Source organism: Natrix helvetica (assembly GCF_964273705.1).
Source record: "Natrix helvetica genome assembly, chromosome: 2".
Taxonomy (NCBI): domain Eukaryota; kingdom Metazoa; phylum Chordata; class Lepidosauria; order Squamata; family Natricidae; genus Natrix; species Natrix helvetica.
The window spans coordinates 211,755,525-211,771,229 of NC_138552.1; the positions used below are offsets into that span (position 1 = coordinate 211,755,525).

General features: G+C 48.7%; 1 protein-coding gene across 1 annotated transcript in view; it reads left to right on the forward strand.

Moving 5' to 3' along the window:
• The window catches only part of SLC22A3 (solute carrier family 22 member 3), a 44,101-nt gene that overhangs the window by 20,023 nt on the left and 8,373 nt on the right, over positions 1-15,705 (forward strand). Inside the window, exon 8 of the mRNA XM_081944530.1 lies at positions 7,567-7,675. Within this exon, the coding sequence (XP_081800656.1) occupies positions 7,567-7,675 (109 nt within the window). The remainder of the gene's footprint in view (positions 1-7,566; positions 7,676-15,705) is intronic.

Sequence of the window (15,705 nt, forward strand, 5' to 3'; positions counted from 1 at the left end):
AAGAGGTGACCACATGACCCTGGGACACTGTAACTGTCATAAATATGAGTCAGTTGCCAAGCATCTGAATTTTGATCACGTGATTACGGGGATGCTGCAATAGTGTGAAAAATGATCATAAGTCCCTTTTTTAAAGTGTCGTTGTAACTTTGAACTTTTCACTAAGTGAACTAAGTTATAAGTTGAGGACTACATGTAATAGAAGAGGTAGCAGAATTCAGCAGTAACACATAAGACTCTTCCACACCAGTGATGGGTTGCAGGCGGTATGCCTCGGTACAGGCATACCGGTGCCTGCTGGGAGCACCAGGTACCGTTCCGGTACAGTGCTCCGGAGGGCTCACCCGCCCGAGCTCCTTACCTGTATTTGAGCTTTCCGGTGCTTCAGCGCATGCGTAACGCACCTGCGCAACACTCCATTGAGCAGCTGGAGCATCACAGAGGTATCGCAGAGGTAAGGATGCATGCATGCGCATGCACAGAAGCGCTGAAGAGCTCAAATACAGGTAAGGAGCTCGGGCAGGCTGGTGGGCCCTTCAGAGCACCGTACCGGAATGGTACCTGGCATGTGGGGGATGCCAGGCCCCATTGCACCATACCAGTTGCAACGGGATCTGGAACCCACTACTCTTCCACGCCCAGCATCGATGCCAATCTAGCCTTGAGGCCTGTTATTTGTCCTCCTTGAGTAGTTCAGTTGATTTTCCTCCAGATTGTCTGTGGCCTAAAACTCTCCTTTTCACTTTGTGATTCACATTGGACATAGATTCAGAATAACTTTATTGTCACTTTGAACGTACACCAATTAGCATACATTAAAATGAAATTTTGTTGCATGCAGCTCTCAACGGGTCACCACCTCCAATATGCACTACATAAACATGACAAACAAACAAACAAACAAACAAACAAATGCAAAATTATGCACATTCCCATATATGATATGACACGGAGAAACAACACAGTCTAGTCCGGATGTATACATGTACATGGATGGTATAGGGAACAAAGCTGTTACAGAATCTGGTAGTCCTGCTGGAAATACTTAGAAATACTTTGAAATCTCCTCCCAGAGGGGAGCAACAGAAACAGACCGTGAAGTAGGTGTGTGGGGTCTCTAACAATGCTTTGAGCTCTAAGCACATAGCGCTTATAAGCAGTGTCCTGAATCACAGGAAGTGAGCTTCCTATAATCTTCTCAGTTGTCCTTACCACTCTCTGTATGGACTTTCTATCTGAAGCACTGCAGCCACCAAACCAAACAGTGATGTGGTTTGTTAAAACCCTCTCAATAAAACTCTCTTTTTGCACTTGGTGATTCATACTGGAATTACCTAGTGGAGTTATTGTGGGTTGTTTGCTGAGGTCAGCAGATGAAAACTAATGCAGGATAGCTTCAAAACTCCTTAGAGGTAGAGCGACCCAACACCAAGTAGAAATGTCATAGTTTCCAACAGTGCCTGATTGCAGGCCTTGATACTCTTATTTGTTTTATAATCAATAACAAGAGTATGTGTTTAAGTGATAATAGTATGGTGAAACACTGCAACATAAAATAATGAGAAATCAATGAAGGCCACAGGGCTTGTTTCCCAAGTTTCTCACAGTTTCCCAAGACTTTTGTTTCAGTCTTATCCAGAGTCAGCTTTCATTAATTAACCATTTATCTAAGCATGGACGCTGTGTAAGCACGGAAGGATATGATTTTCCCGTCATTTATCATCTGAGTTCTCAACTCAGGCTTCTGAGAACATTTATCAGGCGATTCATCATCAACTTGTGAGCCTGATCAAAGTTCAGGTAGTCCTTGACTTACAACAGTTCACTTAGTGTCTGTTCAAAGTTGCAACGGCACTGAAAAAAAGTGACATGTCCATTTTTCACACTTATGACCGTTGCAGTATCCCCATGGTCATGTGATGTTAATTTGGATGCTTGACAACTGATTCACATTTACAACGGTTGCAGATCCCCTTTTGCAACCTTCTGACAAGCAAAGTCAATGGGGAAGCCAGATTCACTTACAACAGTGTTACTAATTTAACTGCAATGATTCACTTAAGAAAAGTGGCAAGAAAAGTTGTAAAATGGGACAAACTCACTTAACAAATGTTTCACTTAGCAACATACATTTTGGGCTCAATTGTGGTTGTAACTCGAGGACTACCTGTTGTTGTGGCTTGCCAGCAGCCAGCTAAGCTGGCAACAGGTTCGGACAGTGAGGAGGTTGCGGAGGAACATGGGCCAGTCCTGAAGTCTGGGGAACGGTCTGATGAGGGCTCTGTATCAGAGGCAGAGAGGGGGCCAGAGCTGTATGCCAGTTATCAGATGCCTTCAGACATCAGTGAGGCAGACGAACAGCTGGAGTCTGTTCCTAGTGTGTGCATGCGCAGAGTTGCCAGATGAAGGGAACAGCTAAAGAACAGGGGTTGACTTGGGAGTAAGGCCACAAGTGGATGATGAATGGCCTCTCCAAGCGGAAATAAAAGAGGAGCAAAGGGGGAGTGGAGTTTGCAGGAGACAATTAGTTTGATTAATTGGCTCGTGATTCTCCGAGTTCTGCAGATATAGGCCTGGCAACTCTCTACGCCAGATAAGGTCTGTGACTGTAAATCCTCCTTGGAAAGACTTTGCTGTATGTGAATGAGCAGAATTCACAGTAAATTAATAAAAGGGTTTTTTGTCTCATCAGAGCCTTCCCCAGACTCTAGCACTGGCCCGTGTTCCACCCCAACCTCCTCACTGTCCGAATCTGCTGCCAGCTCCGCTGGCCGCTGAAAGACCACAACAGATTTATAAGTTCCTTAGATACCAGATAGTGGGTTCCAAGAATACACCTTACAAATATATTCCATTCATTGATTATTTCTCTTCCCCTGATCACCTAGCCCCAAATAGAAAGAATAAAAAAAAAACCTGATGCAATCCAATAAGATTGGAACAAGTATTCTCTTTGCTGTAATATTGAAAGGAGTCTGCTTTTTCCATAAGATCAATTTATTTAAACGTGACCATGGTCCTATTTTCTCCTTGGGAAAACATGCACCTCACGCGGATTTGTACCTTATCTGCCGACCTTTGCCTCCAAGTCAGGAGTCCAAGCCATGCGATCATCGCATTGCGAAGGTTTGAGATCAATAATTGCAAAGGATAGAAGAACTAAGAAGGTGGGCAGCACACATCACTGGCTCAAAGGCTTTGGTAAACAGTTGGCAAATAATTCAGCTTAGAATTTCTCCACTGGGCAAAAGGGGGCATTGCTTTCCAATTCCACAATCAGACACAATGATCACACGCTGTAGAATAATCCTGTAATTACTTAATAGGGAGGATTGCCATGTGATGTTATCACGCTGCCTTATTGGCACCTAAATTAATTCAAAATGGATAGGCTGAACTATATTCATTGAAGTTTCTGTGATCATCCAAGAGGGATAGTCCCTCTTTTTCAAGAGGCAACTGGACTTTCTGGTTTTTCTTTGGAGATGTTTTGCTTCTCAGTCTTCAAAGAAAAACTAGAAAGTCCGATTGCCTCTTGAAAAAGCAGCTTTGGGACAACCATGACCTGGATCCAGGAGTGATCCAGTCATTTCTAGATACCAGTTGATAGACTAGAGAGCAAGTACCAAGGGTAGGGGTGTCAAACTCAAAGCCCATGGGCCAAATCCAGCCCGGGGATGCTTAGATCTGGCCCACAGGACTGCCCTGGAAACAACGGTGCCTCTGCCAGCAAAAATGGAGCCTGTTTTCATCTGTGACGGCCTCCTGCAGTGCTCTGCCAGCGAAAACGGAGCTTGGGAGATCCTGAGCTCCATTTTCACTGGCAGAGCACTGCAGGAGGCCATCGCAGCTGAAAACAGGGAGGGGTGCCCCCGACACGAGTGATGTCGAACGGGCCACTCTGGCCATTCCCACCCAGCCCCCGAGGTCAAACACAACCCTGATGCAGCCCTCAATGAAATTGATTTTGACACCGCTGGCCTAAGGCAACCCAGCCTATGTCTCTCTTCTTTCCCTGCAATGACAAGGAAGTTTCAAATACTTTCAGAGGCCTGTTGGTTAAATCCAAAAGCAACAGTTGCTGGGCAATGCGCTCGAGTGAAGCTTAACTCCTGCTGATTGCTTTCATTCAGTTTCCTTGGTAATATTATGGAAGTAGCTTGCTACTGTCTTCTTGCAGTACTGTTTAATTCTCAGTCAAACCAACAGCTTGAGATCAACTGCAGGAGGCTCAGTGCTGCCACCTGCTGCAGTAAAATGGCAACCACAAACAGAACGATTTAGATCTGTCCCTAATGCAATCAGGAAACATAGGGCCCTATGAAAACGAAAACCAGCAGTGAAGGAGAAAAAAACCAGAATAAGTCTTTTTTTCTTTTTAAAATCATGTTTATCAGTTGCCTTTGGGAAAAACCTGAGAGTTTACTCATTTTAACAATAATGCTATTTGCAGGAAGAACAAGGGTCCTTAAAGGAATAAGTACTGTATATATGGAAGGTAAATTTCAGCAGGACTAGTATTCTTCCTCTCCACTCAAAATGTGTACTTTACAGTTATATCCCCCCTCGCACTTTTTTTTAAAATACTGCAGTCTTTTAAGCTGCAATTACAAGTTTATTATGGGTTGGGAAGAGGGGAGAAAAAAATGCATGCTATGTTTCTTTCTGTCATACAAATAGTACAAGTTATTCCTCTCAGCTAAAAATGATTTGCATCAAGATTTTAAGGGGACAGGCGAAGGTTTATATTGTATTAACATACTGTCATGGTTCAGTTGGAATAAAGCTTATAGGTATTCATGTATATTTGGGGATATTATGTGAATATAGGTGATTTTCAAATTATCACCACAATTGTGACTGGAATTTCCATCATGACAGAAAATTCTGTGAGGACTCAATTTTATAATCATTTTTACCACTGTTATTAAATGAATCACACAGTCAAACCTACATAAATGAATTCAGTTTTCCCTATTGACTTTGTCAGATGCTAGCATGGATGTTCTCAAATTGTGATCACATGATTTCAAGCTAATACAATAACAGAACAGAGTTGGAAGAGACCTTGGAGGTCTTCTAGTCCAACCCCCTGTTCAAACAGGAGACCCTATACCATTCCAGAAAGATAGCTATCCAGTCTCTTCTTAAAAACCTCCAGTGATGGAGCAGCCTTAATTTTTGAATGCAAACTGTTGCACTGGTTAATTGTTCTAACTGTCAGGACATTTCTCTTTAGTTCTAGGTTGCTTCTCTCATTGATTAGTTTCCAGCCATTGCTTTTTGTTCTGCCTTCAGGTGCTTTGTACCATAGAACCTCCCTTCTTTGTGACAACCCCTTACAGATGTTGCAACCATCATAAAGACGAGCCAGTTGCCAAGCGCAATCATGTTTGGGGTTTGAGTACAACAGTCACAAATTCAAGGGTGGGTTGTAAGTCACTTTTTCCAAGACCATCTTAACTTCAGGGCATCATTAAACAAACAGCCATAAGTCAAGGACTCTCTGTATACCTGTGATCATAAGGATAAATCTAAACTTCTTAAACATTCCTGTTCAATGTTTCTGTTCAGAATGGCAGAATATTTCTACTAAGAACACTAACCTTCAGGAAAACTCTGGGTTAATAAAACTTCCTACTTACAATACAATAGCAGAGTTGGAAGGGACTTTGGAGGTCTTCTAGACCAACCCCCTGCCTAGGCAGGAAACCTGTACCGTTCCAGACAAATGGCTATCCAACATCTTCTTAAAGACTTCCAGTGTTGGGGCATTCACAACTTCTGGAGGCAAGCTGTTCCACTGATTAATTGTTCTAACTGTCAGGAAATTTCTCCTTGGTTCTAAGTTGCTTCTCTCCTTGATTAGTTTCCACCCATTGCTTCTTGTTCTACCCTCAGGTGCTTTGGAGAATAGTTTGACTCCCTCTTCTTTGTGGTAACCCCTGAGATATTGGAACACTGTTATCATGTCTCCCCTAGTCCTTCTTTTCATTAAACTAGACGTACCCAGTTCCTGCAATCGTTCTTCATATGTTTTAGTCTCCAGTCCCCTAATCATCTTTGTTGCTCTTCTCTGCACTCTTTCTAAAGTCTCCATATCTTTTCTACATCATGGTGACCAAAACTGAATGCAGTATTCCAAGTGTGGCCTTACCAAGGCATTCTAAAGTGGTATTAACACTTCACATGATTTTGATTCTATCCCTCTGTTTATGTAGCCTAGGACTGTGTTGGCTTCTTTGGCAGCTGCTGCACACTGCTGGCTCATATTTAAATGGTTGTCCTCTAGGACTCCAAGATCCCTCTCACAGTTACTACTATTGAGCAAGGCACCACCTATATTGTATCTGTGCATTTCGTTTTTCTTGCCTAAATGTAGAACCTTACTCTTTTCACCATTGAATTCCATTTTATTAGATAGTGCCCAATGTTCAAGTTTGTCAAGATCCTTCTGTATCTTTAGCCTATCTTCTGGAGTGTTGGCTATTCCTGCCAGCTTGGTGTCATCTGCAAATTTGATGAGTTCCCCATTTATTCCTTCATCCAAATCATTGATGAAGATGTTGAAGAGTACTGGGCCTAAAACAGAGCCTTGGGGTACATCATTGCATACTTCCCTCCATGTAGATACAGTTCCATTGAGGACTACACGTTGAGTATGGTTGGTCAACCAGTTACGATTTCATCTGGTGGTGATGCTGTCCAACCCACTTAAAGATTGTGAGAATTTAAGCAGTAGATGAATTGTATAAATACATTAAATTAATATTTAAAAAATAATTAAAGTGCCCCAAAGGTGCTTTTCGAAAGGCGTCTGGACTTTCTTGTTTTTTTTTCTTTAAAATGTTTTGCTTCTCATCCAAGAAACCATTTCCACTTCTGACTGACTGTTGGGGAATGGAAGAATTTATATTCCATGTGGTCGTTAGCACTCTGAAGGTGGTCTCTATCACTAAGAAATAGGCTAAGTTCTTGGTGTGTCAGTCTTTATCACTAAGAACTTTGAGAGCTGTATGCAATGAAATTTCATTTTAGTGTATAATACAATACAATACAATACAATACAATACAATACAATAGCAGAGTTGGAAGGGACCTTGGAGGTCTTCTAGTCCAATCCCCTGCCTAGCAGGAAACCCTGCACCATGTTGATTATTGTACATTCAAAGTGACAATAAAGTTATTCTAAATCTAAAACTAGGCTGTTTTCCTATCTTAAGATAAGGTGGTTGTTGGAACCCCCCGTACTTAAATCTGACTAATTGTATTGTTCTGGATAATCTCTCTTTTTTATATGCCTTGTTTGTCTTTTGCCTTTCTTTTTATTTGGAATTTACCAGGAATCATTAAGGAATTGGGCAGCCTTGAACCTGGGTAGTAAAAACTTAAATGATTCTGAAATCAAACTCTTTGGCTAATTAATTTGGAAGACGATTCACGAAATAACATTGGCATGAGACCAAGATAATAAAATTGGTTAAGGAATAGGATCTTGACGTTTGGGTCCCAAGGTCAAGTGAATCCTTTTAACATTTCCTTTCTGCCTACTGTGTATCTCGACAGATATACCATGGTTAAGTACAGCAGTAGCAATCTTGGCAAGGTTGGGAATCACCATCACTTTTGAACTTGTGTATCTCGTGAATAGTGAACTGTATCCTACAGTTTTCAGGTAAGTGGAATCTACACATTGAGCAATTTCCACAAGATCACAGAAAAAAAAAACCAGCTTTTCCTCTGAAGGCATTTTAAAAGTAAGAAAGAATATTTAGCGAGAAAGTGGCTCATAGAACAGCAGGGCAATCCTTACGTCTACACATATTGAGAAGTGTTGTGGCCCAGCCGGTGCCGGTGCCGCTGCCACCAGACTCCGACAGCGAGGTGTCCTCTGAGTCGGCTCAAGAGGAGGTGGGGGACCCTGGACAGGGTTCCGACGCTGAGCAGGGCGCAGAGAGGCTGGTTGGCCACCAGGGGGCCCCTGAGGCATGGAGCAGTGGTGAAAGCCAAAGGAAGGGGGGCTCCTGATGTCATGCCTTGGAGCAGTGGAGAGGAGTCACAGGACAGTGAGTCAGACAGCAGTGAGCTATTAGATGCTCGTTACCGACGTGCTACCCGGTGTAAGGAGCAATTGAGCAATTACCGGAGGTAATGGCTCTCAGCTGCTGATCATTAGACTCCTCTCCAGACTATAAAGGGACTGCTTGTGGACACACCCTTTGCAGGAATCAACTGATCATTGGAGTTGGAGAAGCTCAGATCTGTGTCGTACTTTGGCAGGCTGGATTGCTGCTAAAGGTTTTACCTGGATTACTGTCAATCTGTTCCCTGGACCTTGGCTGCTAAGGTGATTATCTGGAGCTTGGTAGCTGGATTGCTGCCAAGGGGTGTCGCTGTAGCTGGATTGCTGCCCAGAGTGCTATCTTGACCTTGGCAGGCTGGATTGCTGCCAAGGTGGAACCTGTATGTCAATAAACATCTTTGAAGAGACTTTGTGTCGGAGTGTCTTGGTATACAAGAGGAGGGGGTCAGAACAGATTGATTCCTGCCCCAAACAAAACTCCATTAAGTTGCAATGGAGCAACTACAAGCTGAGACGGCCCAGTTGGCTCAACTGATTGCTTTGCTGGCTGGTCAGGTCTCTCAGCTCCAGGGGCTTGCAAACCCCCTCCAGCCAAGGAGGAAATGTCCAGTGGCTACACCAGACAAGTTTGATAATAATAATAATAATAATAAATTTGGATTTATTAGCCGCTCCCTTTCCAAGTAGGACTCGGGGCGGCGTACAATGGAGCATAAAACATAAAAAATATATAACAACACCAAACGTACATACATACACAACATACCTACATACATACACGGAGGAGGAAACAAATTACATCAATAGACAGTTAAAAATCAACTTTAAAATACCCCAATTGTAAAAACCCAATAAAAATTAATATTTAAGGACAATTTAAAAACAGTTTGGAGGAATGGGAAAATTACGATTGCGATTGAGCCAGGCCGGATAATTGAAAGAGGTGGGTCTTCAGCTGTACACGGAAGGAGCGGAGATCGGAAGTAATCCTGATGTCACGGGGGAGGTCATTCCACAGGGCTGGGCCCATCACAGAGAAGGCTCTGCTCCTGGGTGTCGCCCCCCGACACTGTTTGGCGGACGGCACCCGGAGAAGTCCCTCTCTGTGTGCGCGAATTGGTCGTAGGGATGTGTGGGGCAGGATGCGATCCCGCATATAACTAGGCCCTGTGCCATGGAGCGCTTTAAAGATCATAATCAAAACCTTGAAACGCACTCGGTAGACCACAGGCAGCCAGTGCAGCTCGCGCAGGAGAGGTGTTACAGGGGAGTATCTAGTCCTCCCCATAATCACCCGCGCGGCCGCGTTCTGGACCAACTGTAGTCTCCGAGTGCATCTCAAGGGAAGCCCCATGTAGAGAGCATTGCAGTAATCCAGGCGAGACGTCACTAGCGCATGGGTGACTGTGCGTAGGGCATCCCGGTCCAATAAGGGGCGCAATTGGCGCATCAGGCGAACCTGATGGAACGCCCCCCTTGCCACGGCTGTTACATGGTTATCCATGGACAGCCGGGCATCCAGGAGGACGCCCAAATTGCGCACCTGTTCCATGGGGGCTAGTTGGACGCCCCCGATGGCCAGAGATGGAAGCACCTGGTTGAACCGGGAGGCCGGAAGCCACAGCCACTCCGTCTTGGAAGGGTTGAGTTTTAGTCGGTTGCCATCCATCCAGACCCGTACGGCCTCCAGACACCGGGACATCATTTCGACGGCCTCATTGGGGTGGTTCGGAGTGGAAATGTATAGCTGAGTATCATCAGCATACAGATGATATCCCACTCCAAAACCACGGATGATCTCGCCCAGCGGTTTCATATATGTGTTGAACAGGAGAGGCGAGAGCACCGATCCCTGTGGCACTCCACATGTGAGTGGCCTCCGGGTCGAACTCTGCTCCCCTGTCAACACACGTTGCGTCCGACCAGAGAGGTAGGAGCCAAACCACCGTAAAACGGTGCCCCTGACTCCCAGCCCCTCTAGCCGGTGCAACAGGATACCATGGTCGATGGTATCGAACGCCGCCGAGAGATCTAATAGGACCAGGATAGAGGAACAGCCCCTATCTCTGGCCCTCCAGAGATCATCAACCAATGCGACCAAGGCCGTCTCCGTGCTGTGCCCGGGTCGGAAGCCGGACTGGCGCGGGTCTAGATAATCATTTTCCTCCAGGTGACGTGGGAACTGCTGTGCTACCACACTCTCTACAACCTTCGCTAAAAAAGGAAGGTTGGAGACTGGACGATAATTGACTAGGTCCGTTGGGTCCAGGGAAGGCTTCTTGAGCAGGGGCCTCACCACCGCCTCTTTCAAGGCGGCCGGTAGAGACCCCTCACCCAACGAGGCGTTCACCAGGCCCAGGAGCCAGTCGCGCGTAACCTCCCAGGATGCCAGTACAAGCCAGGAGGGACACGGGTCCAATAAACATGTGGTGGGTCGCAGACGTCCACGCAACCTGTCCAAATCCTCGATGGCAACCGAGTCAAACTCCTCCCAAAGCGGTCCCTCAAGACTCGCAACGGGCGTCTCTACTGAACCACTGAAAGGGGTCCATCCCATCCGGATTTGAGCGACTTTGTCCTGTAGATAATTCCCAAACTCCTCTGCTCTGCCCTGTAGTGGGGCTTCCCGTGGTCTCTCAAACAAGAGGGAACGGGTCACCCGAAACAGGGCGGCAGGGCGGTTATCTGCAGACGCAATAAGAGCGGCGCAATGTTGACGTTTGGCCGCTCTTAATGCCACAAGGTACGTCTTCAAATAGGCTCGTGCCTGTGCTCGGTCAAATTCGGCAATGATGGCAAACAAGCAATGTTTGCAGCGTTCCTGGGCCAATGCCAGCTGTTTATCAGCTTGAGAGCGGAGGACTTTCCCACTGACCGGACGAAGGTGGGATTTATCATCAGCTTGCTCTCAGGCACAGCAGCGAGGTGGGCCACTCCATTGCTCTCCCAACCGAGCCCCCTGCTGGACGATTTTCAGGGTTTTTGTAACCATCTCCAGCTGATGTTTGAAGATCCCATTAAGGGGGAAACAGCCACCAGACTCCTGAAAGAGTTGCACCAAGGGCGTGGTTCTTTGCAGGATTATGTCAGCGAATTCCGGCTGCTTAGTCAGGACTCTGCTTGGAATGAGCCAGCCCTTATGGACACTTTCCAGGACGGCCTATCAGATGGCCTGCAGGATGAGCTTGTGAGGGTGGACAGGCCTCCAACGTTCGACGCGTTGGTTCATTTGTGCCTCCGGATAGACGCCCGGCTGCAGAGGCGGAGGCCTCGCCGCGTGTCCCAGGAGACCAGTAGGGTGCCGGTCCCTCACAAGACTGCAGTTGCACGGGAGGAGCCCATGGAGTTGGGTGCCGCCAAACCCCGCTTGTTGCGCATGGAGATGGACAGACGGCGTGCAGGGGGGTTGTGTTTCTACTGTGGGGATTTTGGACACTTGGCTTTGGTTTGCCCCAAAAAGGGTAGGGGGGCTATGCGGACTGCGGCCTCCCCTCAGCAACGTGTCGGGAAACGGGCGAGGCCCAATCTGAGGGAGACTTCGGGTCGGGCACAGGCCGGAACAGAGGCGGAGGGGCCTCCACAACATCTGATTCTTGCAGCGCACATTCTCTTGTCGGGTAGTCTGCAGGGAATTCCAGCCCATGCCTTGGTCGATTCCGGGGCTACCACGAATTTTATGGATGCAGCGTTTGTCATGAAATATCACGTCCCTCTGTGCCCGGTAGACCCTCCGATGCGAGTGGAGACCATTGACGGCCGGGTGCTTCTGTCTGGACCCATCAAGAACGCCACGCAGCCTTTGTGCCTGATCCTCGGGGAGCATGAGGAGGCCATTCAATTTTACGTGGCTTCGGGTCTGCATTTCCCCGTGGTGTTGGGCTTGGCTTGGCTGCGGGCGCACGATCCCCAGATCCACTGGTCGCAGAACCGCATTGCGGGACTTCCTTGACAAGAACCTGGCCCGGGGTTTTATCCGGCCTTCGTCTTCGCCCTTGTCTGCCCCGGTTTTGTTCGTCAAAAAGAAGACCGGGGATCTAAGACTTTGTTGCGATTACCGGTGCTTGAACGCCATCACGATCCGTAATCGCTACCCGTTGCCTCTGATTCCCGAGTTGTTGGAGCGGCTCCGGGAGGCCGTGGTGTTTACAAAACTGGACTTACGTGGAGCTTACAATCTGGTTCGAGTCAGGGCGGGGGACGAATGGAAGACAGCTTTTGGTACCCGATACGGACATTTTGAGTATACGGTCATGCCGTTCGGGTTGACCAATGCCCCAGCTGTCTTCCAACATTTTATGAACGATATCTTTCGGGACCTTTTGGATCAGTTTGTCGTCATCTACCTGGACGACATCTTGATCTACTCTACGTCTCGGAAGGATCATCAACAGCACTTGCATCAAGTCTTGCAGCGCCTTCGAAAGCATCGCTTGTTTGCCAAGCTGGAGAAGTGTCAGTTCTGGCAGACCACCATCGAGTTCCTGGGGCACCGTATATCCCCTGAAGGAATTGCGATGGAGCCAGGCAAGGTGGAGGCATTACGAAGTTGGCAATCTCCTCGACGGATGAAAGACGTTCAGAGACTCCTCGGGTTTGCCAACTACTACCGGTCCTTCATCCCCGGCTTTGCTTTCTTGACCGCGCCCCTCACTCGGCTCCTGCAAAAGAAAGTGCCGTTTCACTGGGGGTCCACGGAACAACAAGCGTTCGTGGCCTTGAAGCGCGCTTTTACAAAGGAGCCGATCTTGAAACACCCTGATCCCCATCGCCCCTTTGTAGTCGAGGCGGATGCGTCCGACATCGCGGTGGGGGCGGTGTTATTGCAGGCTCACGCCCCTGATGGCACCTTTTTCCCTTGCGCCTATTACTCTCGGAAACTCAATCCTTCCGAGCGCAATTATACCATCTGGGAGAAGGAGTTGCTGGCTATCAAGGCGGCGTTCGAAGCCTGGCGACATCACCTGGAGGGGGCCAGGCATCAGGTCGAAGTCCGGACAGACCATCGGAATCTGGAGTTTTTGACAACAGCGCGGAAGCTCAATCAGCGCCAGATCCGGTGGTCTCTGTTTTTTGCCCGGTTCCACTTCAAGGCAATGCTCCCGGTTCCACTTCAAAGCAATGCTCTCTACATGGGGCTTCCCTTGAGATGCACTCGGAGACTACAGTTGCTCCAGAACGCGGCCGCGCGGGTGATTATGGGGAGGACTAGATACTCCCCTGTAACACCTCTCCTGCGCGAGCTGCACTGGCTTCCTGTGGTCTACCGAGTGCGTTTCAAGGTTTTGATTATGATCTTTAAAGCGCTTCATGGCACAGGACCTAGTTACATGCAGGATCGCATCCTGCCCCACACATCCCTACGACCAATTCGCTCACACAGAGAGGGACTTCTCCGGGTGCCGTCCGCCAAACAGTGTCGGGGGGGCGACACCCAGGAGCAGAGCCTTCTCTGTGATGGGCCCAGCCCTGTGGAATGACCTCCCCCGTGACATCAGGATTACTTCCGATCTCCGCTCCTTCCGTGTACAGCTGAAGACCCACCTCTTTCAATTATCTGGCCTGGCTCAACCGTAATTTTTCTTACTCCTCCTGACTGTCTTTTTAAATTTTAAATTTTAATTGTACATTGGGTTTCTTACAATTGGGGTATTTTAATGGTGATTTTTAACTGTCTAAATGTTGTAATTTGTTACCTCCTCCATGCATGTGTGTCTTTGTATATATGTATGTTTATGTGTTTGTACTCATGTTTTATGTTCTATATGCTCCATTGTACGCCGCCCCGAGTCCTGTCTGGAAAGGGAGCGGCTAATAAATTCAAATTATTATTAATTATTATTAAGGTCACGTATATCCCCAGTGCCTTGAACCAGAGGGCGGATGCCCTATCTAGAAAGCCGGAGTACTCAGAACCTGCTGACTCACTGCCCCCCCGGACGGTCCTACCCGTCGAGTCCTTCGCTGCAATCCAGGAACCCGTGGATTTACGGTCGTTGATACAGAATGCACAGCGAAACGACGAGTGGGTGGAACAACGGCGGGCAGAGGTAGGGCCGACATCCCCGTGGACCTTTGACGAGGACCTTTTGAGGTATCGGGATCGGCTCTACGTGCCTGCAGGACCGCTCCGTGGATTGGTTCTCTCCCAATGTCATGACACTCCGGCAGCGGGACACTTTGGCCTGTTCAAAACTTTGCACCTGGTTTCCCGTACATTTTGGTGGCCTCGCCTGCGACACGACGTGCAGACGTACGTCACGTCATGTGTGCAGTGTCGACAGGCCAAATCAGCGACGGGAGCTCCTCCAGGCTTGCTACAGCCATTCCCGACCCCGGACAGACCCTGGGGAGCCGTGTCCATGGACTTCTTGACGGAACTGCCTCCGTCGTCCGGTTTCACTACGGTCCTAGTGGTGGTGGACATGCTCACCAAGATGGCGCATTTCATCCCCTGCCGGAGATTGCCGACAGCCTGCGCCATCGCCCGCATGTTCATCCAGCACGTGTTCCGGCTGCACGGCCTACCTGACCGGGTCGTCTCCGATCGTGGTACACAATTCACGGCCCAGTTCTGGAAAGGGCTGATGGCCGCTCTTGACGTTCAAGTTTGTCTGTCCTCGGCGCACCATCCCGAAACCGATGGAGGGACGGAGAAGGTGATTGGGATTCTGGAACAATATCTGCGCTGCTTCGTGAACCAGCAGCAGAACAATTGGGCAGAGTACCTCGCCGTGGCGGAGTTTGCATTCAACAACTCGCAGCACTCCTCCACACGGACGACGCCTTTGATGGCGAATGTCGGGTACCACCCTCGTTTTTTCCCTCTCACCCCCATGGACTCTCCGGTCCCCGCAGCGCAGGATTTCCTCTCTGAGCTTCAGGCGGTTCACCAGATGGTGCGCCGCTACTTGAATCAGGCGAAGGAGGATTACAAGCGGGTGGCGGACAGGTCTCGCCGTGCGGTGCCGGAATTGGCCGTGGGTGATCATGTGTGGTTGTCCACGCGGCATCTTCCGTCCCACCAGCCTACGAGGAAGTTGGACCACCGGTATCTGGGGCCGTTCCCTGTGGAGGCCGTTATCAATCCGGTGGCCTATCGCCTGATCCTCCCGCGCTCAATGCGAGTACACCCGGTGTTCCATCGCTCGCTCCTGATCCCTGAGCGGTCGGATTGTCCTCTCCGATGTCCCTCTTCGCCCCTGCCGTCGTCGCCTGAGGTGCACGCACGGCCATCGCACAGAGTGACCCGGATCCGTGACTCGAGATGGCTCAAGGGTCGGTTCCAGTATTTGGTCGACTGGGTGGATGAGGACTCGGACGGTGGGACCTGGACCGATGTGACGGCTGTGCATGCTCCAGCTTTGGTGCGGGCCTATCATGGACGTTTTCCCTCCCGAGCGTCAGGCCCGGGGGAAGGGCCCTGCGGTGAAGGATAGTGTTGTGGCCCAGCCGGTGCCGGTGCCACTGCCACCAGACTCCGACAGCGAGGTGTCCTCTGAGTCGGCTCAAGAGGAGGTGGGGGACCCTGGACAGGGTTCCGATGCTGAGCAGGGCGCAGAGAGGCTGGTTGGCCACCAGGGGGCGCCTGAGGCATGGAGCAGTGGTGAAAGCCAAAGGAAAGG